The 24,161-nt window shown below is 37.5% G+C and overlaps 1 protein-coding gene across 1 annotated transcript; it reads right to left on the reverse strand.

Moving 5' to 3' along the window:
• Positions 1–17,792: 17,792 nt before the first annotated feature.
• LOC136230553 (oleoyl-acyl carrier protein thioesterase 2, chloroplastic) lies at positions 17,793–22,132 on the reverse strand. Its single transcript, XM_066019657.1, has 7 exons — positions 21,707–22,132; positions 21,022–21,155; positions 20,815–20,928; positions 20,307–20,402; positions 18,622–18,709; positions 18,445–18,513; positions 17,793–18,366 (listed from the first exon to the last, which is right to left on the reverse strand). The coding sequence occupies exons 1-7, from the start codon at positions 22,043–22,045 to the stop codon at positions 18,088–18,090; spliced, it is 1,119 nt and encodes a 372-aa protein (XP_065875729.1). The 5' UTR covers positions 22,046–22,132; the 3' UTR covers positions 17,793–18,087.
• Positions 22,133–24,161: the final 2,029 nt, after the last annotated feature.

Below are 24,161 nucleotides of genomic sequence, written 5' to 3' on the forward strand. Positions count from 1 at the left end.
AAGTGGCAGTTCAGGACCCTGGGGAAGGGGATTGGAGACTAATTGGATCTACGGCTTCGCGGACAGAACCCCCCCCACACTTAATTCAACAGTTTGTGGAAACTGTCAGGTCTAATGACTTACATGAGCTTTGTATGACGGGTAGCCCATTCACATGGGATCGGGGGCGAGAAACAGACAATTGGGTTGGCGAATGTTTGGACAGAGCCTTTGGATCCGGTGGATGGATGGCGAGATTTCCGAATCATCTAGTGTCCAATATTATTGCCTCTTACTCTGATCATGCGGTATTAATACTGGAACTTGAACATGTGGTCATCCAAGGACAGAAGCAAAATTTTAAATACGAAGCAGTGTGGACGTTGGAGGAGGGATTCAACGAATTAGTTAAAAGTTGCTGGCAAGGCAATTCTCCCGCTTCAGTAACAAACAGACTCGCTGTATATAGCATGGTCATGGCGAGATGGGGGTGGAATTTCAAAAACAAATTTGCGACTAAATTAGGTGATGCAAGCTGATGATGGAGAAGTTGAGAGACAAGACGGACATGGAATCAGTTCAGAACTATGTTCGGTTTAGAGATAAACTAATCTTAGCGCTGGAACAAAAGTAAGTTTATTGGAGACAAAGAGCTAAAGCATTTTGGCTTCGGGATGGCGACAAGAATATGGGTTATTTTCACTCGTGTGTCATAGCAAAACGAAAGACAAATTTTATAAACCAGCTTACTGATGAAGGGGGCGTGATGCACAAAATCGGAACCAGATAAGCATAGGATCGCACTCGAATATTTTCAACACCTGTTTACAGAGGCTCCTATGCCCGACTACGCTGGAACTCAGGGCGTCCCTCGACTTGTATCTGCAGAGATGAATGGTATGTTAACTGAACCCTTAAGGCTGAAAGAATTTACATCTGCTTTATTTCAAATGCACCTAGATAAGTCACCAGGCCCTGACGGGTTCAATCCAACTTTCTATCAACACTTTTGGACAAGACATTTTTCTGGCAAGTTCAAATTGGCTACAACGCAAAGAATTCCCGGCACAGCTCAATAATACCATAATCACGTTAACACCCAAAAAAGATAATCCAGTGCACATGACTGATCTCAGGCCTATATCTTTATGCAATGTTCTTTACAAGTTAATTGCTAAAGTTTTGGCTGATAGATTGAAGAATATTCTGCCTAACATCATCTCTGAGAGTCAATCAGCCTTCGTGCCGGGTAGATCATTAATTGATATTGTTCAAATTGCATTTGAATCCTTGCATCATATGAAAAGAAAGCAGAGAGGAGGGAGAGGTGAAGTTACGTTAAAAATTGATATCAGCAAAGCCTATGATAGAGTTGACTGGGGTTTTCTGAAGGTAGTCTTACACCAAATAGGATTCGCTGGTGAATGGGTGGAATGGATGATGCTATGTGTGACAACTGTAAGATATAAGGTTAATGTGAATGCTAATCTTATGGTGCCAGTGGTTCCTAGAAGGGATCTCAGGTAAAGGGATCCCCTCTCACCGTACCTATTTATCATATGCGTAGAGGTCCTATCCCGACTTATTTCTAAAGCCGAATCTGATGGGTTGATAATAGGATGTAAGATATGCACGAGGTCCCCTAGTGTGTCCCACTTGTTCTTTGCAGACAATAGTTTCTTGTTCTTCGGAGCCTCAGAAGCTGAAAGCAGACAGGTTCGACTTATTTTACAAGATTATGAAAGAATGGCAGGGCAGGCGGTGAACTATGCTAAATCTGGTATTTATTTCAGCGCAAATGTCAATGAAGAGGCCAGAACTGAAATCAAAAACCTACTTGGAGTCTATGAAAATCTCAACACGCGCAGATACCTGGGGTTACCATCACTGATTGGAAGGTCTAAGAAGGAAATTTTTGGTTTCCTCAAGGAAAGGCTTATGAAAAGGTTTAGAAGTTGGACCTATTGTTTTCTCTCGAGTGCGGGAAAGGAAGTACTATTAAAACCAGTTGCTTAGGCACTACCCACTTTCTGTATGAGTACATTTCTTCTCCCCAAATCTATTTGTGATGAACTCCAAAAAATGATGAACTCGTTCTGGTGGGGTACGAAGGAAAACGGGGAGCGACGCATTCACTAGTGTGGTTGGGAGAGCTTAAATGCATGCAAAGAATATGGAAGATTGGGATTTTGAAATCTCCATGAGTTTAATTTTGCCTTACTGGGAAAACTAGGGTGGAAATTCATCGTTAACCCGAACACTTTGGTTAGTCGTATGTTCAAAGCAAAATATTTCGCACAAGGCACTTTCCTTTCCTCTAAACTAGGTTCCAATCCTAGCTTCATTTGGAGGAGTGTTTGGAGTTCGATTCAGGTTCTCAGTAAAGGAATACGATGGAGAATTGGTTGTGGGGATAAAAGATGCGAATTGTTATGTAACCTCGGCTTGCACGGACGAAAATCGAAAAGGCAGTGGTGTCGGATCTGTTTATCACAGGAACACGCCTATGGGATTGGGGAAAAAAATCGAGAGATGGTTTTCCCAGGAGGAAGGCGAGACTATCCGTAAGATGGTAGTGACATGGTCAAATAGGAATGACGCTTTACTGTGGCATTACTCAAAATCGGGTGAATATATTGTCAAGTCAGGATACAGGCGTTTGGAGGACCTGAGGAATGGATGTAACACGGGCAAAGGGTGGCTTCAAATATGGCTGCTTGATATTCCTCAGAAAATTAAAATGTTTGCTTGGAGGTTATGTGCAAAGTTGCTGCCATTGCGGATTCGGTTGATGCAAAGAAGAATATCAATGCCTATTACGTGCGTAGTATATGGGACGGACGCGGAACACAGCTGGCATTTATTTTCTAGGTGTCATTTTGCAGCATTGTGTTGGCAAAAAGCAGATTTTATTGCCCCGGGCGAGGAGTGGGATCAGATCGAAGATTGGGTTATGCATATGTTGGAGACTGATTCGATTGAGATGGCTAGCCGGAAGGTGGTGGTCTTGTGGGCAATATGGACTCATCGAAATGCTAGGCTATGGACGGGGTCTGAGGATACGACAAATGTGGTAGTAGATCGAGCAACTCAGTATGTAACGGAATGGAAAGCTACAAATTTGGTACTGAAAACCACATAGGCGGCTGCTACTGAGGTTATGGAAAGCAGATGGAAGCTACCACCCAGCGGCAGACTTAAGTGCAACGTGGATGCATCATTTTTCGCTGAAACTGCAGAATTTAGTGTATGGGATGTGATATGGAACATCTCAGGTGGATTTGTGAGATGTTTCAGCTGTTTTAGGTAAGGAGCCCCAACTGTGCAACTGGCGGAAGCTGTAGCAATATGGGAGGCACTATAGTGGTGTGAAAGCTTGGCGCTTCAAAGGGTAATAATCGAATCGGATGCGAAGAGTGTCACAGATTTGATAAAAATGAAGTTGCCAACCGATCGGAAATTGGAGGAGTTATTGAGGATATCCGACTTTTTCTTTCTATACGTCAGGATTTTTCCGTGGCTTTTGTCTCTAGATAAGCGAACGGCGCAGCTCATGCCATGGCACGACAAGCTCGTTCCAATGTTAATTATTTTAGTGATTCTTTTATTCCTAATTATTTACAGTTAGTGCTATGTAACGACAACATTGATCTTTAATAAAGTCTATTTTTTCTCCAAAAAAAAAAAAAAAAGGTAAAAATGAATGGAATATGGGTTTAATGCTCTTTTTTTTTTTATACATGAATACCTCTAATAAATTAAAAAATATTTGATTATATTATTAAGATTTGAATCAGTAGTGAATTTAGTGGATGTTTGTTTATTCTATTTTTTTGCCTTTTCATATGAAAAATGAGAGTTTTAGGTATTTGGTTATTGAATTATTGTTGTCATTGTATACATGAAAAATAATTTTTTTCAATAACAGTGAATCCTGCTTTTCCAACGCTAAACCATAATAGTAAATAGTAATAATAAACAATAGGTAAGCTAAACAGACTCTTCGTCTTTCTTATCCAAGTTAAAATGTTGTTATTTTGATTTGAGCTGGGAAAAAAAAAGATACAATATGCTTCATTTGGTAGAATGCAATTAACACTATGCAATAAAGATAAGGGTGAAAATTCTATTAAAAAATAGTTTTCAGACGGTTGAAGATGCATCGACATTCGCTCTTCCTTGTTTCTATCTCTAGACCTTGATAAAACTGGTATGTTATATATATATTTGCTTACTTACACCTAAAGGAGTTGATAGTTGCACTTTATATATTTTGTTAGATAGACATCAACTGTATTAACCATTCTGCGAGAATAGTCTTTTTTGAGTCTTTAGCTATTCTCTTACGTCGGTTTTTGACCTCTAATCTTCATCCAGGATTCTGGCAAATATTTTGTGATCCTAACACTACTTTAGAAGATATCAAGGTTGTATTGGTTACTGCATTGAATATTTAGGAAATGTTGTTTAAGAATACTCACAATGGACCTTTTAGCTAAGCAAGCAAAAAATTTAGAAGTTAAGATCAATATTACTTCAAGTATCAGTTATAGCTCTGATATTGGACTGATGTAGCTAAAATGTCATAAGTTGTGTCTTGAGTTTGGTCAATAACATTTCAAAACATATCTATAGTAGCTAAAATGATTTACTGATGTGCTTAAGGTATATAACTATGATGTGCTTAAGGTATATAACTATGCTAAAATAAAGCCTAATGTTTGCCAGACTTATAGCAAATGCAATTGATGCACGCTTAAGTCAGTTACCTCCAAAATGAACAAACTTATGTTTATACAAGTGTTTATCAGATGCTTCTCTTGTTTTTTAAAAAATGATGAAAAATTGGTTGATAAAAAACAAAAATGTAAAATGCATTTCTCTGATATGGATAATCTGTTGTTTTCAAATTGGGAGGATCAAACTTGTGTTAATGAGAACTGTTGATAAAAAAAAATGCATTTCTAGTTTTGTGGCATTTTAACAAGTTTTTAGAAATACAAATTTCTTTTGCAACATTATGCAAAGATTCTTTTTAATCCCTCTGTATTTACAAAAATCTGAATTGCTCAAAACAAGTAAAATATCATCTCTCGTATTCAGATTATCAATGTTCTGTGAAAAATGGTTTCCCCAAACCAAATTTGAAACTATGCTACAATTCAAGGGGAGCATATGCAAATATCTTTCAAAATGTGCAAAAATATTTATTTTAAATGTTTTGAAAATAATGATCAGTTCAGGGGGAGCTTACTTAACTATTTTCCAAATGTACTTAAAAGTATACATTCAAAAACTATTTCTGAAAAACAGTTGCAGGGGGAGCTTATGCTTTATGTATTTGATTAATCAGAATATAGAAACTTGTAAATTTTGCTAATCATAAAAAAAGGTGAGAATGTTAAATACCCGGTTTTGATAATTAGACGATCATATTTTCAGACAGGCAGTTACATTTTAGTTAATCAAATTAATCATTAGATAATATTGTTCCACAAATATATACAACTAAAAGACTTATTATAAATAAATTATTTTTGAGTCTACAAACAAAGTTTAAAGTATTCTTCACTAAAAAATAATCATACACATAGTTTTATTATTAAAAGAGTTATGTTATTTCTTTCATATATATATATATATAGGAGAGGGCTCTTGTGAGAACCATTTTTTAGGTGAGGACACTTTGTTATGTGAGAACACTCAAAATCCTTTTTATGCATTCTCATTTGAAAGATTAAGGAAAAAGAGCTAAAATTGTATTGAAGAAATAATCCTCCATTGTTGTGGAAAACTTTATTTGTGTTCTTCATTTTTCATTTCTTCAATTCTTCTTTTCTTCCTAGTGAGATAAAAGAGAAGTGAGTGGTTAGATTTATATTTATCATTCTACCATTTTTTGTAAGAAAGATCAAGTGTGCAGTTTGATCTTTTAGGCTCTCACTAGCTCCTAGAAAAGTGTAGGTTCTTAAGCACCCATAAGCTTAAGGTTGTAAGAGTTTCTCAATTAAGCTCGAGAAAAATTGACGAGTGGGTTTCTCAAACACTTGAGAAGTTTTGAGAGAAGTAGATATCAGAAAGATGACTTGTGTAGCTTTTGGGTTGTAAAACGATCTCAGACTTGATTCTTGTCCGTTAAAAGAATCACAGTAGAAAACCTCGAGAGGTGATCCTAGGGACAAGACGTAGACCGTAGTTGCCAAACCTATATAAATCGTGTGGCTAAATTTTTTTATCCCTACTCTTTTATTTATTGTCTTTACTTTTTATGCAAATATATCTTTGTGATAATATATGTTATATTTGCTTGAAAACACTTTTGAAAAAGACAATAACTAATATCTTTTATTAAAAAGTACTTAATTTGCACAGTCATTTAATCCTGTAAATATGTTCATAAAGGTGCAAGTTAATACTATTGAGCATATTTTTTAATAAGCAAAAGATATAATTTTAAAAGGGAAATAAATATTATTCACCCCCTCTAGCATTTATATAGTTATATTGGCCAACATCCATTTGTTCCCTTCATTTTTTTTAGTACACATCCATTAACCTTCAAGAGAGTAAATACAAATTAGCAAATATATGGCAGGAAACATGTATCCTAGGGGTATTCTCATTCCCGTCCCATACACATCACGAGTATATTTTTTTTAAATATCACCCCGTCCCAAACCCTTTTAAATAGCGTTTGGATAGTCCCATTAGGGTTAGATAGTATTAGGTGCCCATGAAACTCGTACCAGTTGATTTTCCTACATATTAATCTCATTTTATGCTTTACTATAATAAACCACCATATCGAGTGCTGTTATAATCTCTACAGGTATTATAATAGGCTAGTGCAAAGGAAATTCCTCCAGTTGTTGTTCTAGGGGTGGTTTGGTAAGCCCATAACACATTATATAACTCATTAACCTGTCATGTCTTGTGCTTTTTTTTAATTCAATTTTGATTAAGATTTGATTATGACAAAAATAACATTAAAGGAATAAGATCCCTCTATAGATTAAAATTCAGAATTAATTAATTGCTTTATGTACTAACAAGTTTGTTAACTATCAAATGATATTATTTAAAGCAATAGGTTGCCTCTATCTTAGAAGCAAAAGGCCTTTTACAAATAAAGGCCTAGACAGAAGATAAGCCCAAGTTCGCATTCAGAAGAGACAATTGTGTTGTTTCCCCCAAAGTTTGCCATATCTGGTTCTTCGCAGAAGACATTCATCTTTGCAAACAACCCATGATGAGGGCATCTTGCGATCATACGTGGGGCGTAAGATAGAACACGCGGAGCGTGAATCCGGAGCCGAGAGAAAGGACGAAAACCACGCGGAAGGGGGATCACTAGGGCATTCCACGCGGAGCGTATTTTCTAGTACGCGGAGCGTGGATCAAACCTTCGGGGAGAACCAGTTCCAGGAGGGCATATACATGGGGCGTACTTCCAAGGGCGCGGAGCGTGAAGATCACCTTCGAGAACCTTCAAGTCCAGAGATGCACTCACGCGGAGCGTGAGAAGATATACGCGGGGTGTGCCTCATGCGAAGAATACTTCCTCCCCAAGTTCTTCATGCTATGGACCACTCCCTATTTACAATCATGCCACCCCTTTACCACTAACCCAATTTACCCTTTATCTTTATATGTTAATTAGTTATGTAATTTGCCCTTTTATGTAATTTGGCAATTAGGTTTTTGAGATGATATAAATACATCTATTTCTATTGTAATCTTTAACTTTTATCAATACAAAATTAATCATCTTCTTCATTGAAGCTTTGTTAAGGTTTTTACCTTTAACAATGGGGATTTCACTATTCCTATGGATTTAGTCCATGAAACCCGGGATTCACTCCTTCTAGTTTAGCTAAAGAAGAACATCTTTGTTAGTTTACGATTAAAACTAACACGTCCCGAAACCGATCCGTATCAGTTGGTATCAGAGCCGACTATTTTCCTTAACGGAGACTTCTTTCGACTATGGTTCAACCAAATCCGTCTCATAGATCCGAAGACACCTTCAACAAGGCGTTGGAAAATCTCGAAGCCATCGTGAGAAGGTATCACGCGAGTTGCAAGGAGGATTTTTGGGTGATAAATGAGTTAACGAGGAAGTTTGTGGCATCTTCGGAGAGTCGCAAGCAAGGATACCGAAATGATTCCCAACCCACCATAGAAGTTCCTCCTAAAGATCCATCACAAATCTTTTCTCCTTTACACATTAAAGAGGTAAATCCTAAACTTTCAAATTCTTATATTGAAGTTGTGGATAGTCCTATTACTAGGAAGAGATTGGATGTTTGTAGTGTTGAAGTGGATTTAGATTCTCATTGTGGGTTATTTGATAATGATGTTGTGAATGAGAATGTGGATTCATGTGTGGATGAGGAGGATGGAGTTCTTGTAGGTGAGGATGTTGGGGAAACCCATGTTGCAAAGGATGCTCCCCATGTGTTTGATAAAATACCCCTTAAGCATTACTTGTGTGTGAGAGGAAAGTGGGGGTATTACTCTTGAGGAAGGGGAGAATGACCTTGGGCTTATTAATCTCTTTGGGAAGAATGATGAAATTCCATTATGTGTGGAGATTGATGGCTATGGGGATGGGAGAGATGTTGGTGGTTCTACCATGTTGGGGTATAGTGTGTCTTTCGAGTCGGATAACTTGTCAAAAGGTTTAGCCGGTTTGAACTATGGAGAGAAGCCAATAGGAACGATAGGTCATGGAAGAGAACGGATTGAGGACGAAGAGGGAAGCGAAATGGCAAATGGTCAAGAAGAAGAAGATGAGCTATGAGAGGGGATTGATAGGGAAGGGAACTTCGACATTGAGCTAGTTAACGATGATGAACTTGACTATTATGAGCGAGAGTTCTGGAAGGGAATTGAGGAAAGTGGTGATGTGGGACCAACATCCAAAGATGGGAAGTATGTGTTCTTCAAAGGACAACCACGGGGCATTCTACCTTTGGGGAAGATACCACGTGACATTGTATGGGATCCGGGAGGTCGTATGCTATGTCTTCCTCATAGTCTCTTAAGCTTCAAGGAAACGGATAAGGAGTACTTTGTGACGCCTCTAGGAGGAAATGAGATTCCTAGCACATGCACATTAGGAATGAATCGAGTCTCCCACTTGGTAAATTCGGAACTTGTTATTTTGTTCTTGATTGAGATGTATATGTTGGGATATATGTTGTGTTGTTTGTTGAGGGGACATCAATCCTATGAGGAGTCAATGAGGGGTGATTTTATGGTGGAGAGAGTGAGCTTCATAGAGTATTTGGTGAATGGGAATGGTCGTCCGGGTGATGTAGAGAAAATGGGCAAAACTCAAGAATGGTGGGATAGTGGCCAAGTTAGTGAAGAGGCGACTCAAGAAGCCACGAGATTGTTAACCCAAGACAAAGAAGGAGTTGATACAAGTGTTCTTGGGATCACTACGAAGTGGGTTGACAAGTGTCGTCGGGACATCCCATTTGATGTCGGCTATGAACGGAATGACGTTGTGACCAATGTCTATGTTCATGAAGTGGAGATCAAGGAGGTCCGAGGTTGGTCGGTTCAACATGTCGTGGGAGTGTGGGGGAGCTTCCAAGACATTATGGAGGATTGGTTTGATCAACTTCGTCGAGATATTCCATTCGATGTCGGTCGGATATTGAGGTGAGCATTACGGGGGATGAGCACCGGGGGCAAGACACAAGTTGAGGTGTGGGAAGAGTTCATAAAGAGAAGGAGAAACCAACAACATGTGGAGTGGATAGCACCTACCAAGCACCATTCTTGTTCTATAGTTGAGTTCGGGACCAACTCTTTTGAAGAAGAGGAGTATGATGAGGGCATCTTGCACTCAGACGCGGGGCGTAAGATAGAACACGCGGAGCGTGAATCCGGAGCCGAGAGAAAGGACGAAAACCACGTGGAAGGGGGATCACTAGGGCATTTCATGCGGAGCGTGGATCGAACCTTCAGGGAGAACCATTTCCAGGAGGGCATATACGCGGGGCGTACTTCCAAGGGCGCGAAGCGTGAAGATCACCTTCAAGAACCTTCAAGTCCAGAGATGCACTCATGCGGAGCGTGAGAAGATATACGTGGGGCGTGCCTCATCCGAAGAATACTTCCTCCCCAAGTTCTTCATGCTATGGACCACTCCCTATTTACAATCATGCCACCCCTTTACCACTAACCCAATTTACCCTTTATCTTTATATGTTAATTAGTTATGTAATTTGCCCTTTTATGTAATTTGGCAATTAGGTTTTTGAGATGATATAAATACATCTCTTTCTATTGTAATCTTTAACTTTTATCAATACAAAATTAATCATCTTCTTCATTGAAGCTTTGTTAAGGTTTTTACCTTCAACAATGAGGATTTCACTATTCCTATGGATTTAGTCCATGAAACCCGGGATTCACTCCTTCTAGTTTAGCTAGAGAAGAACATCTTTGTTAGTTTACGATTAAAACTAACACGTCCCGAAACCGATCCGTATCAACCCATCTCTCTATGCGTACACAATAATAGAAACACTCTAGCCTGACCAGAATTTCAGAGAAGAACATTGGATGAAACTTCTCAACGGTCCTCCGAGTCAACGGCTAGTTTCCAGTTATAGCAATACGCTAGAAAGATCAGAATCCCAGAGAAGAACAAAATCCAAATCTTCTCAACGAACATCTTCTACATTCAAACAACTAGTTTGAATTGTTGCGTATATAAAGCAAGCTCCAGCTCAAGTTTAACCAAGACATTTTTAAGCGCCAATAGATATATAACAGATATATTTTGAAAAGTGCGAAATAGAGCAAATTGCTAAACACAATCAAACTTCATATCTGTGTAACAATTTGAGAGAGAGATTAGTTCAATTCATTTTCTATCTGAAAAGTTGTTTTCTTTCCATCATTCCCAGTAGACGTTTGTTACTTTGGTTATAAGTAGCAAAGTGTGAAATAGTGTGAGTGTTGAATGAAGGGCGGTACTTCATTCAAGCTTAGGCTTTGCTGTAAAAGGTTTGTTCTCTACCTGTGAAAGAGATCGTTAGTGGATTAAAGCTCAAAAGAAGGTATCTTAAGGACTGGACGTAGGAGAGATGCTGAATCAATATAAATCTGTTTCTCTATTATTTCCTTCTACTTCCACTGAATTATATATGCTATGAACATTATCTCACGTTTGAACACTCTGAATATTCTTGAAACTGTGCATATTTTACATATCACTTGCTTTACATTCTTCAGAACCTCCGATAAAGAGTCATCCTCTGAATTGGGAACTATAAGAAGTTGAACAACCTTAGTAGACTGAATTGCTAAAAAGCTTAGTAAACTGAATTTCTAAAAACCTCAGTAGACTGAAATTGCCTCTGATACTGAAATTACCCTCTGTGCTATATTGACTTAAGTAAAAAGTTTTAAAGGCCTAAAATTATTCAATAGTTCTATTCAACCCCCCCCCCCCTCTTAGAACTATTTCGCCTTATTAGGGACAAACCCTTCTTCAATCTCATTTTCAATCCGACCACTATATTGTGATTGGTGACTTATGTCATACCATTCTTCTAGATGTTGGAAACTGTAGAGAGCCGATTGGTGAAATGAAAATTGGCACTATAATTCTTGAATTTCTCGTAGTTAAGTTGTGTGTCGTTATTAAACATTATGTCCTAGGGCACAATGAATCTAGTTATGATATTGTTATTCACGAAATCTATGATCTTCTATGGTGTTCTTTTGTTTAGGGTTCAGCTTCACCCACTTGGTGAAATGACCGACTACCACTATCAGGAACTTCTGTTATCTTATTGCTTTAGGAAAAGGTCCTACCAAGTCTATTCTCCATGTGGAGAAAGATCATCTGGTGAGGATGGGCTTTTGGTTGGACGTTGGTAGGTGCGACACACTGGCATAAAAGTGGAAGTTGTGGCATTACTGAACCATTCTTTAGCATCTTGCTTCATGTTTGCCCAGAAATATTTGGTGAGTCTAGATTTTTGCACCAACACTTGTGCTCCTTCACGAGATCCAAAAATTCCCTTATATAGTTCCATCTGAAGGAAAATAGGCAAACGTTTGGCAGCGGAAATATAAAATTTTAACTTTTTTCCTTTAACCAAGATCCGTTAATCGTTATTTCATATAAAGAGGGATAGAAGGAAATACCTTTCGAAGTTCTATCCACTGTTGCAATCGTAGTGCCCACAACTCTTACTCCGAGTTCCCGAGCACAAAATAAAAACACAATTCAAAAGATGATTAGAACTCAACCGTATGAAAAGCAACCAAAACAGATTGCCTCTAATAAATCAACACAAAATCAAGGATAAAGAGAAAGAGATGAAAAATTGATTGAACGGAAGCAAGCGGTGAAGAATCGATCCTCTACGGTAGGGGGCCGAATTTTCTCTCTCCCGGGATTACTATGCTTGGCCGAAATTCTTATGAGGGGGGGGGGGGGGTATATATATATCCTCTTCCATCTAAACTCTAGTCAGATAGAATTAGGTTACTGAATAAGAATTTAATTCGGAATAAAATTCTTATTGTTATTATCCATAATTATATTTAATTACAAAGATAATAATAACCTATTGATAGGATAATAATAGGAGCAATTTAATCTCATTAAACCTCCTAACTTATTTATCCTATAATTAATTTAATTCATAATCATAATCTAATTATAATTGTTAAATTGAATTAATTCCTTTGTGTATTTTAATACACAATTCGCCCCCCCCCCCCCTATACTACTGGGCCTTGGTGGACTCAGTTGGGCTTCCGTTAATTAATTAACATCTGTTTCTCTTTTGGGTTCCAAGTCTTATGTGTGACCCATTAGGTTCTTATTGCTTCTAGCCATATGCAACTATTAAATTAATTTTCTCAGAATTATATTTAATCTTTGCATAACGGAATGAGTATGCGAACTGTGCTTGGCAGATCCGAAACATTCCCCCAGAGCTATAAGAAGACAGGTTGATTCTGTCGTTTGACCTTTCCGTATTAGTTACAGTATAATTCGATCCTTTGTCAAATACATCCTTGAACTGAATCTTATGACTATGGGCAATGTCAAGTCATATATAGTGAGACGTTCATTTTACTTGTACAGGCCGAGTTAACTCCAGTTAGATAGGTTAAGTGAAATCTGCATTTCAAGTCTTAAGCTATCACCTTGTAAGGATTTAGAGTTAAGTCTTCCACAAGCGATCCTTGGACGTGTCTCCCATTTATCAGGAGTAACAAATGCTCAATCCAATGTATAACTATCCTGCAATTACTTCCTGTGATACCCAACGTCTTCCATACACACCCCAGAGTCATCCCTGTTATGGATCGTGTTACAACAGGATCAAAGTATCACATTCCATAATCCAGAATCACTAATTAACATTCCTTTGAGTCTTAGGATTACTTATACTTATTAATACCAATGAGATGAACATGTGACAAGGATAAATCTACCCATCCTGTTATCTCAAGTCGGGTCCCCAATCCTAATGAACTCCATTCATTGGATCCATGTAATTGTCCAGATATCTGCATATCTGAAGCTTGTGAGATCAGCTCTCTGTCTCGACAGAAAACATTGTTACATGCAAGTCTCAACAGTGTTATGTCAATCCCTATTCAAAACATATCACTTGGCTTGGGGTGCTTTTAAGTTTATTAGTTTATTATAATGTTTCGTCTCACTTCATGCTTGTATGAACACTTTATAATCACTTTAAATAAACTCAGGGATTTCCTTTTATTAGACTTATTTAGTTCTTTAAAGGAGGTTGCCTTTATACAGTTATGAAACCATATCTTATTAAAACAAATGATATAAAGAACAATTCATTTACATTAGGTTTATATCCTGGAACAATTGTCTATAGGACACTAAACCCCAACACCATCAAGACATAGGTTCATTCTTCTAAGGTGATACAGTTTAGCTAAGGGTGACTAAAAAATCTCTTACAAATCTAGCCTCCCAAAACCGAATATTTGCCTGCTTTCCTCGCCATTTGACCTGCTTCTACCATATCTTTAGGTAAGGTACACTTGACTGGATATTCCTGAATATAGGAACTCTCTAGTCATCTTCCATATGTTCGGACACTAATGCTTCTCGATGTTGGTTCCTTTTAGACCTCAAACGGAAATAATAAATGTTTCCATCCATGTTTACTGGATGCCAACTAGTCTAAATTGTCTACTTCCATATTATAATCTCTAGCAAGTTTCATAATATGCCAATTGGTGCCTTTTCCCTCTGTCATGGAACCAACTTAACTAAAAGCTTAAGTCGATAGTTAAAAGTCCAATTCATATTAATATCTAACACACCCCCGCACGCGAATCCCACTAGGCTTGAAGCATGCATAACACATGCCCGTATTACCATATCCAACAATTTAATCAATAAATAAGGTTGCCAAGAATCAAACCCTTGATCACTTGGTCAAAGAGACTCTCATACCATGTCATGGAACCAATTGAACTAAAGGCTTAAGTTGATAGTTAAAGATCCAATTCATATTAATATCTTACACCCTCCAACCCCAATAAAAAATTTATTGAATCATAGAGACATCTTTTATTTATCTAGTTCAAGATGCACCTAGAGTACTAAGGATTTGTACCTTTCTGGTGTTATCTCTTCGAGGATCTATGTTCCCTAGATAAGGGCCTCGTACTCAACTGCGTTGTTCATTGTTTGGAAATATAGCTTGATGGTGTAGGAAATTATTATTTTGTCCAAACCATTAATCTAGATTCCTACCCTGGTTCCTTCCGATGAGGAGGCTCCATCTATGTACATCTCTCATCCCTCATTTGTTTAGGGAATCTCCCCACTTTTTATGAAATTTCTACCACAAAGTCAACTAAAACTTGAATTTTCAGAGTTGTCCTCGATTCATATGTGATATCGAACCCTCCTAGTCTGACATCCCACTCAACCAGTCTGCCATATGTCTCGAATCTCAATAATACCTTCCAATGAGGAAAGGTTTTTCTAATCACTGTGGTGTAAGTCTAAAAATACGATCTTAGAGGTGCCGAACTTGATAACACCACCAAAGACATCTTCTTGATCTTAGGGCATCTTAATTTCACATCCTTCAACACATTACTAGTATAATAGACCGGGTGTTGTTGGCCCTCCATTTCTCGTACCATGATAGAGCATACTGTTTCATCAATTGCTTCCAAGTAGAAGTATAATGTTGTTCCTTTCTTAAGTTGGCTGAACATAGGAGGTGATGACAATAACATTTTGATCTCCTCGAAGGACCTTTGGAATTCCTTCGTACACTTGAATGCTTTGTTTTTATGGCCTTGTAGAAAGGAAGACATCTCCTGGATAAGCAGGATACAAATCTCCCATTACATTGATCTTTCCATTGAGATTTTAAACCTTATTGAGACTCTTTAGAGATGTTATGTCTAACGCCGCCTAGATCTTTTTTGGATTTGCTTCGATTCTCCTTTAGGAGATCATAAAACCTAGGAACTTCCTTAATCTGAATGTACATTCTTCACGATTGAATTTAAGTTTAAACCACCAAATTCTTCCAAATTTGGTCTTTAAAGATGGTGTTCATAAGCATTTGATATATTTCACCTGCATTTTTCAGACCAAAAGCATCACCCGATAGCAACATGTGGCTTTGTTATGATGAAGGTTGTTTTTTTATCCATATGAAGGCTCCATTAGGATCTGGTGGTATTCGAGTTTTTCATACATATAGGAATATGCTTCATGTGTTGCAATGGAGTTTACCAATTGGTCGATATTAGGGAGCGAGTACTAATCTTTGTGATAGGCTCTCTTCAGATCGGTGAAGTTAACACACATCTGGTATAATCCATTGTGTTTTTTTACCAAGACCATATTTTCCAGCCACTCTAGATAATGTACTACGAATGGAGTTTTCTTCAAACAACTCTACCACCTTTTTCTCTAACACATGTTGTCGATTTGGAGCTTGGTTTCTTTTCTTCTATACCACCGCTTAATAGAGGGATCTATGTTAAGTTTGTGATACTGATCTTAGGATCCACCCCTTTTATATCCTCCATCTTCCAGGTGAATTCATTTCTCAAGAGCTCAATGATTTTTCCTTTCACAATTTTCTATAAGTTTTCGACTACTTGGAGAACTCATTCTTCTCCCACAGCAACAATTTCAATCTCACCCACAGGTTCAGAGTTGGGGGCTCTTCTTCCTCTACCTTTTTACCTTCCATATGTGTGACCAGTGCATCAGGCTCTAGGATCAGCTATTAATCCCCTATGGACACCGCCGCCCCTCCCTCTACTGAGATTTTTAAGGTCAGATGTCGCATTGAGACAATGACCTAATAAGAATGGTCTACTCATTATAACATTATAAATCGGGGCCACGCCCGCTACAATGAACTAGCAATTTGCGCCCCACTTATGATCTCCATCGCCAAATTCACATATTAGGTTAACACGACCTTTTACATGCACTCTCGGTTCGCCTAAACCCACCACAAGTATTCATAGAGTATCTATCATGCTAGGTTCCATTTTCATCTTTCGAATGACATTCTTGATAATCAATTTGGCTAAGTTGTTTGTGTCCACCAAGATTCTCTCGGCAAGATATCCTTCCATCCTTTCTTTGATGGCCAAAAGATTTGCATGTAATTCTATCATGTGATTACAAGATGAAAAAGGATGGTTTAGAGAATCATATTGTTCTTGAATAATTTTTGTACCCTTGACAATCTAGCTCTCTTAGTTGGGTGCTGGGATTCAAAAGTGATATGAACTTGATTCTGCTCTACCCCATCCTTCACCTTACCAATGACGAGAAGATCATTCTCTAACTCTCTGGAATGATAATGTCCTTCTTTGAAAAAAAGACTTGATGAACTCATAATGATTTTGTAGGTCCATGTTCACCTCACCAATTATAACATTTGAGAAAATTTCCTTATGTGGATCCGAATAGCTCCTTAGAAGATTCGATTCTACATTCCTTTGATGTTCTTGCTAGACAAACTATAGATTGATCAGATCTTAGCAATATACTCTCTGATGCTCAAGTTAGTGATATCTTAAGAGTAAAATATCAATATCAAAAGTCATATTGCAATCAAAATAAAACTGTATCTTTTCTAGGAGTAAGACACTTTATAATAGGAATGGAAAGTCATGTTCAGAATGGAAACAAACAGATTCCGTGAATTCAGAAGATAATTGCGCATCCCATAGACTCCTAATTAGAATATGATTGAGTTTCTCTAGTCAGAAAGAATCACAAGAATCACACTTCTAGAAAGACGAACCAAACATCCGATAGTGGCCAGATAAACCGAATCTCCATATTGGAGACCGAGTTCTAAATACTCACATTTGTCACCACTCCAGATACTTTTCAGAGCCCAATTATTTTTTCCAAATTAAAAATGTTAAAGATCAAAATTTCACCCATTTTTCTCCGAAAACGTTAGTAGTAAATTTAAACCTTATCCCAAGTAAATAATTGGGTTTTGGTACTAATTATATGAAATAAAGGTGTTTTTCAGGTTTCAATCTCCAAGAAACATGCGACAATATCTCAACCACTGCTCATATCATATCTCAATAATGAGAGAACATAATTTGATTTTTAATCTTCAGCCGTACTTGAAAGGAACCCCTCTTTTTGCTCATGTAAAGGGGCCAATCAGAGGTTTCACAGCATTCATTGGTCCACCTGGAGATTATGGAAATTTCATATTCGATTTTGAGTGAATAAAGGTTGAAGCTTTTGATGAAAACAAAGCCAAGTATTGAGTGGCTCAACTTCCTATAATCCAGGAGTCATCTTAATAAAGTACAACAATAGAACCATTGAGCTGGTGAGGTGGTTGTAACAATTACAAAAGAGTTTCCATTCACACTCCCTAACACAATCTGTAACCTAACACAACAAAACTAGAACACCATTCCTGGGTAAGTGGGGAAAAACAAGCACAAAAAACCAGCAGAAACCAGGAACAGCCTATTTTTTTTTCTTTGGTAAAACTCTCATAGATGCAAACAAGTAGATAATAAAATCCAAATCAATTCATTTCCAACTTCCATTCATCTGGTGGGTTTCTTTCTCCACTCGGTTCGGCCACGGTTTATTTCAAGCCCACCTGATAATCTAAGCAGATGTAGAAAGTTTCGGTTATCATGGTGGTTTCCGGCAGTTGTATAAGGAGACCCATTTGTTCTTTGAAGCAGGGAAATAGCTTCTGTATCCTCACTAGGTTCTACACTTGTGAGTGAATCAACAACATCATCATGTTGGCATTCTCTCCTGTAATCTAAGGTGATTGTTTGAAGTTCGTGGGTATCGATGATTTCTTGAGGTATGCTCTGTCATTAAGAGAGATACGAGTTTTAAGTAATGATGGCTGGAAAAAATTGGATATATTTTCAGTTGCCTTGGCATACCTCGAGAACCCATCCAATATAGGTGACGTTATTAACATGTTGATTCATGTCTAGATCTGCTCTTCTTGGCTGCAGATTTGAAAGCAAACTTACTCAACCGAATAAAATTAAAAGAATTGAAACAAACTTGTACGCATATGTTGGGAGGGATAGAGTTGACGAATTAAGATGAATTACCACAAGTCCTAGTTTGGAATAATGACCGGGATCTTCCAGCTTTGTTATCCTCTTCAAGCTAAGACTGTTCTCCTCTGGGAATGCCAATCTGTAAATTACAGCAATATAAGAAATAGGCAGATGCTATAAGCTTTGAAGATTATCATCATCTAAAATGTGACATTAGCAAATAAAATGAAGATGGCCAGAAGAAGAAGAAAAAAAAAAGATGAATCACTGAGATCCGCCATATCTCTCACATCTCAAAATAAGACATGAACCAGGCAAAATAAAATTCTTAAGAAAGAAGAAGCACCCAGTTCATATTGTACTTGCTCCACTGCCCTTGAGGATTTATATTTCAGAACTTTCTTCTTTTCTTTTCAGTTGAAATAAACTAAAACTACAGTTATTGAAGGCGCAAGGCTCAATAAAAACAATAAAAATATATAAAACCACAAATGATAATATGTAAAATATAAGAAATGATAAATTCTAAAATCAAAATTCAATAAATACATGACAATATTCTTAATCATAAATTCTAACATGTGATAACCCCCATATTCTGAAGTCCAAGTGTTTAACTAAATAGTAAATCCTAACTTGACTAATAGCTTCAAATTCAAGTTCTTCTGACGTTGTCCTTTCTCTTTTTTCTCCCGTTATCGGCTTCTCTCTTTATTTTTCCCATTGTAGTGTGCGTTTCTTCATAGTCTCTCTTCTTTCTTTTTTTGTTGTTTATTTTGGACATGGTGGTTTTCACCTGGTCAGTGACTGACCAAGTGAATTTGGCTAGTCACCGTTAGATTTAGAATGTGTAAATCTGAGCCATATGATTGTAATGAGCCTAAATCTAACAGTGGAGAATAGACATGTATCTAACTCTTTTAAAACCCTAAAAAACCCATGTGACAAATAGGCGTGCCTCTTATAACCATGGCTAGGCGCAGAAAGGCGTGCCTTGGCGGTCTCCTGTGTGACAGTGCCTGCCTTTGGGGTGTTACAGCGCTCGGCTTAGTGCCTTGTGCGCCTTAAGCCTTACGTGTGTGCCACTAACAACTATGACTATAACATCACTAAATAGGTTATAGTGGATCTTGTAAGATGGGGAAAACAAAGTGTGGCAGGGAAGAAGTTGAAGCTTCATTCTATGGTATATCAGAACTATGATGACAAGTGATCTTACACAGCCTTAGGTGCAAAGTTTCCCAGCAAACATTGCTGGGTTAAAACTAAGTAACCCGTGTTATGAACATTTCTTAATTTTCATACTTCTTCACGGCCTTTCACCCTTAATATGATTTTAGGTGTACTATTGGAACCTAAAACAACATGTTGATTTGAGTGTGTAAAATAAGATAAAAATTCCCACAGAAAAAGTTTGTATTGATGATCGTGTCTGTGCCATTCTCAATGTGATTTTGTAAAAGGTCATCATTGATTTGTAATCAGCAAAAATTAGACAAGGGGAGATGCCAGTGTAATTCCAAACAAAGCATAAAAAACGCAACAGTCGCCACAATTTTCTAATTCAATACATTCACATGCAGATAAAAGAATACATATTTTCTGGATATCTACAGGACTTTCTAGGCTATCTAACAATACAAGGAATCAAATTCAGCAAGGTAGCTAGTTAAGTAAAATTAACTTATATATGTCAGTTATAACCAAGCCTTGGGTGACAAAGAATGAAAAGTCACCTGAGTTCAGGGGGGCAGAAAACTAAGTACTCATCTCGAACCTCATCAGTCACTTTCTGAAGCCGCCTAGTGTCTTGGTTCATCATCACCCACTTGCTGAAATCATACAATTAAGTTAAACACAACACATCTTGATACAAAGACTTCCTGAAACAAAATATACAAAGCTAGAGAGGAGAAGCGTCGAGGCATATTTTCGGGCAACCAAACCAGATAATCTTATCATACAACAACAACAACAACAATATTTATATTATGGTTCATGTCATAAGATGTGGCTAAGTTTTACGCTGGACCAGATAATCTTATCATACAAAGAAAAAAATAAATCCTGTTAACACTTAACAGAAATCTAAAGGGTATACATAACTGAATTTTTATTTGAATTGCAGCTTATATAGTGAAAAATTAAAATATAAAACATGTAGCTTGAAACATGGGAGAAGTCAAGTCATCGAACAAACTCAATCTCCAGCCATGAAAATTTAAGAATATTAAAAAGTTGCACCTTGTAGCTCTCCCTATAACTTGACCAGTGGCATAATCCTTGAGAATCCAATCACGTCTAGTTCCAATTCTTCCTTCACTTTGACACCATGTTTCTACTTCCACTACATCACTCCTGCTCCACAACACCACATTTCAACCACTAAGCAAAATTATAACAACCAGAACTTTAATTAACATCATTTATGAATAGAAATTAAAAACCCACCAAGCAGGATACTTGTATATCTCGATGTGCATACGATTAGTTACCCAAATGAGATGCATTTTCCTCATGGTGGTTGTTGTAGCAAATCCATCAGTTGAAAATCCAACACTCTGAGCATGATTACACCCAACCTCCTGCAGAACATAGAAAACAAAATTAAGTGGAGAAAACAATTGAAACTTTGAACCGCAATTACTCAGGTCTAGCATGATTCTATTAATAGCACAAATTAAGCAGCAATGATATGGAAACACAATCAATTGCAATCCATCATCAAAACATACTATAGAAAATGGAAAGACCCTTAATTCGTGCAAAATCTGCATACATCAGAATTTTCAATTCTGTAGTGTTCCTCCTCTAGCAGAATAAGTAAATTTACATGAAAGCAGAGAAAGAGGCTGATTCACAATGGGTGTGGAATCGAATAAATATGCAGAAAGACATAGAAAACAACAATTTCTGAATCAAAGGAGACTGTTAAGCATATGCAACAACACAGTACTCAAAATTATGCAATTAATTTGAACAAAGATACCAGAGTCCAAAGATCTAAAACTTTCCCCAAATTCCATAATTCAATCGGAATAATACATGAATGCTCAATGCTAAAGCTAGAAGATTCCCAATTTCCCAAAAGACCAGATAAACAGCGAAGGAAGTGAAAGATGAAATTGAAGTATACCTGCAAAAAATTAGCAATGGTCTCAACGGTGGCAGTTTTATTAATCCCAACCTCATAGCTCCTAACAATGAATTTCTCCTTATAAGAAAAACCATCCTCCGCCAAACAGCCCAAGCGGAGACGATCGGCTAAGCTTTCAGAGGGAGAATCAAGACGAGTGGCGCCACCATCGGAAACAAGAGAGTGAAGGGAAGAATTCTTAGCAACAGGGGAAGAGAAAACGAGGGCTTTGGAATGTCGGGTAGTAAAATGCGGGTGATTAAGGGGATGTGATAGGAATCTGCATTGGACAGCTAGGGATTGGAATTGATCGGTAGCATTAAAGGGTATCTTCAACATCTCTTTGACCTCGTCGTCTGATTAAAAGCTCAAGAGCAGTAAATTCTTGAGCTTTCAGTTTCTATCTCTTTCTCTCTCTAATGGGGTTCAGTGGATTTATAGAAGATTGGCGATGGGACCGAGGAAATCGGGAGTGAATAAAAAAGACATTGATTTTGACAGAAATAACGAAATTGCCAGTGTCGCGTGTGACACTGTGACTGTGCGAGAGCTCTCAAAGCAGTTGTTGCAACTTGCATTGCAGTAGAAAAGGGAGAGGGAGGGACACAATTGTTGAGGACAAGTGGGGAACAAAGGGCGCCAACCAAACCACGTGTGTGTTTTTGTGTAAATATTTCTTCATTAGCCATTTAATCAAATTCTAATCCGATCTAAAATTGAGTCAATCTAAATCAAACTAATAGAATAGTAAGAAACATGGCACAAGAATAACCACGACAAGAGTTGACTAAAGCATGAGCTATCTCGTTGGCCAACCGATCAAAAAAATTGACTGGGTAAAAATCATGTTGTTGTAATAAGGCTCGGCATCGTCTGACTATGTCATCGAATTCTATAAAAGCTTCAAGCTTCGAATAGATTGCATCTACCACTACTTTACTGTCAGTTTCAAAGATTACATATTGCAACCTTTGATTTGTCGCGCCATTCCATACCCTGGATAATTGCAAGGATCTCACTCTCCTTAACTCGCAATGGAAGCTACAGTACCGAGGTCCCCGAGCTTAGGAAGCTTCCATTCGCATCTCGTATCATTGCTCCTATTTCGATTCTGGGAGGGGAATGGAAGAAAGTGGCATCTCGTATCACTGCTCCTATTTCGATTTCGACAAGTGGTGGATGCCATAACATGAAGGTTGTAGGATTTTGCTGAAGAGCTACTGCATTTTTCATCTGTTTAGCTCGGGCCCAAGAGCACAACGTATCCAGCACCATAAAAAAATATATGTGCTCGGGGTGTGATAATGCGCTACCAAAGCTTTTCGTTCCTGGACCGCGAGATGCTCCATGTTGTCATAAGGAATTTGCTAATCTGCACTCTATTCAATCTGGATCGAATGGATAAGAAGAATTGGCTGAAACTTGTGGTGTTAGCTGCTGCAACCGCTACCCCGTCTAAAAGCCCAGTGATTCTTCACGCTTATTTTGTCATTGGGAATTCTATAAATAAATGCCATCAGTCTTTAATGTCTTCCCCGCAATACACACAGTGACTAGGGCCCTCCATTCCTTAATTGATTAAATTCATCCGAGTAGGGAGACAATTCCGCACCAGATTCCATGAGAAGTATCGGTACCTTGTAAGGGACCTATGCTTTCCAAATTAACATTCAATCGCCAAACACATGGAATTGACCAGTTGCATCAAAGGAAACACCAAGCTTGTATGCACTATTTAGCAAGTAAGATCATGTAGGGTTCACTTGCCAAATCACCATATTCGCCTTTTTACTATACCGAGCTAGAAGCTTTGATGTTTCAGTAACATCCCTTTGCACGAATAATTCATCTAGGAGCTCCACATCCCAATCAAGAGAGTGAGGAATGGAAAGATTGCATACCTTAATAAAAAATAACGTTAAATGGGAATCACATTCCCTTACTTTTGGGAATCATTATTCCCACCTCTCCCCCCATTAATCAATATTGATTCCCCTCAAACCCCCATGAACTATTATTTTTACTAATTCATTTTTACACGTTTCATCTTTCCTACATAATTGTAAACATAATTTCTAAACTGAAAAAAAATGTTAGTAATGAATTAACTATATTCTTCAGAAAAAAAAGGTAATGAATTAACTATAGGATTATTGGTTGAATTATCTAAACAGATATAATTTGCAATGCTATATTACAATTTAAATTCAAAATTACATATGAATCCAAATTTTTATATTTCCATGCAAATTTCAATTTGATAATTCAAATATTGATAATAAATAATTAGTTTTGTGTTAAATTTTTTTAATATCATTAAAAAATATATTTAATAAGTTTAGTATTGATTTTGATTCCAATTATTATAGAACCAAAGGACATTAATGAAATCTGATTCCATTTCCAGACTGAACCAAATAAAATAATATAGTCATTCCTATTCCGATTCCATTAC

This window comes from Euphorbia lathyris, chromosome 5 (genome assembly GCF_963576675.1).
Source record: "Euphorbia lathyris chromosome 5, ddEupLath1.1, whole genome shotgun sequence".
Lineage (NCBI taxonomy): Eukaryota > Viridiplantae > Streptophyta > Magnoliopsida > Malpighiales > Euphorbiaceae > Euphorbia > Euphorbia lathyris.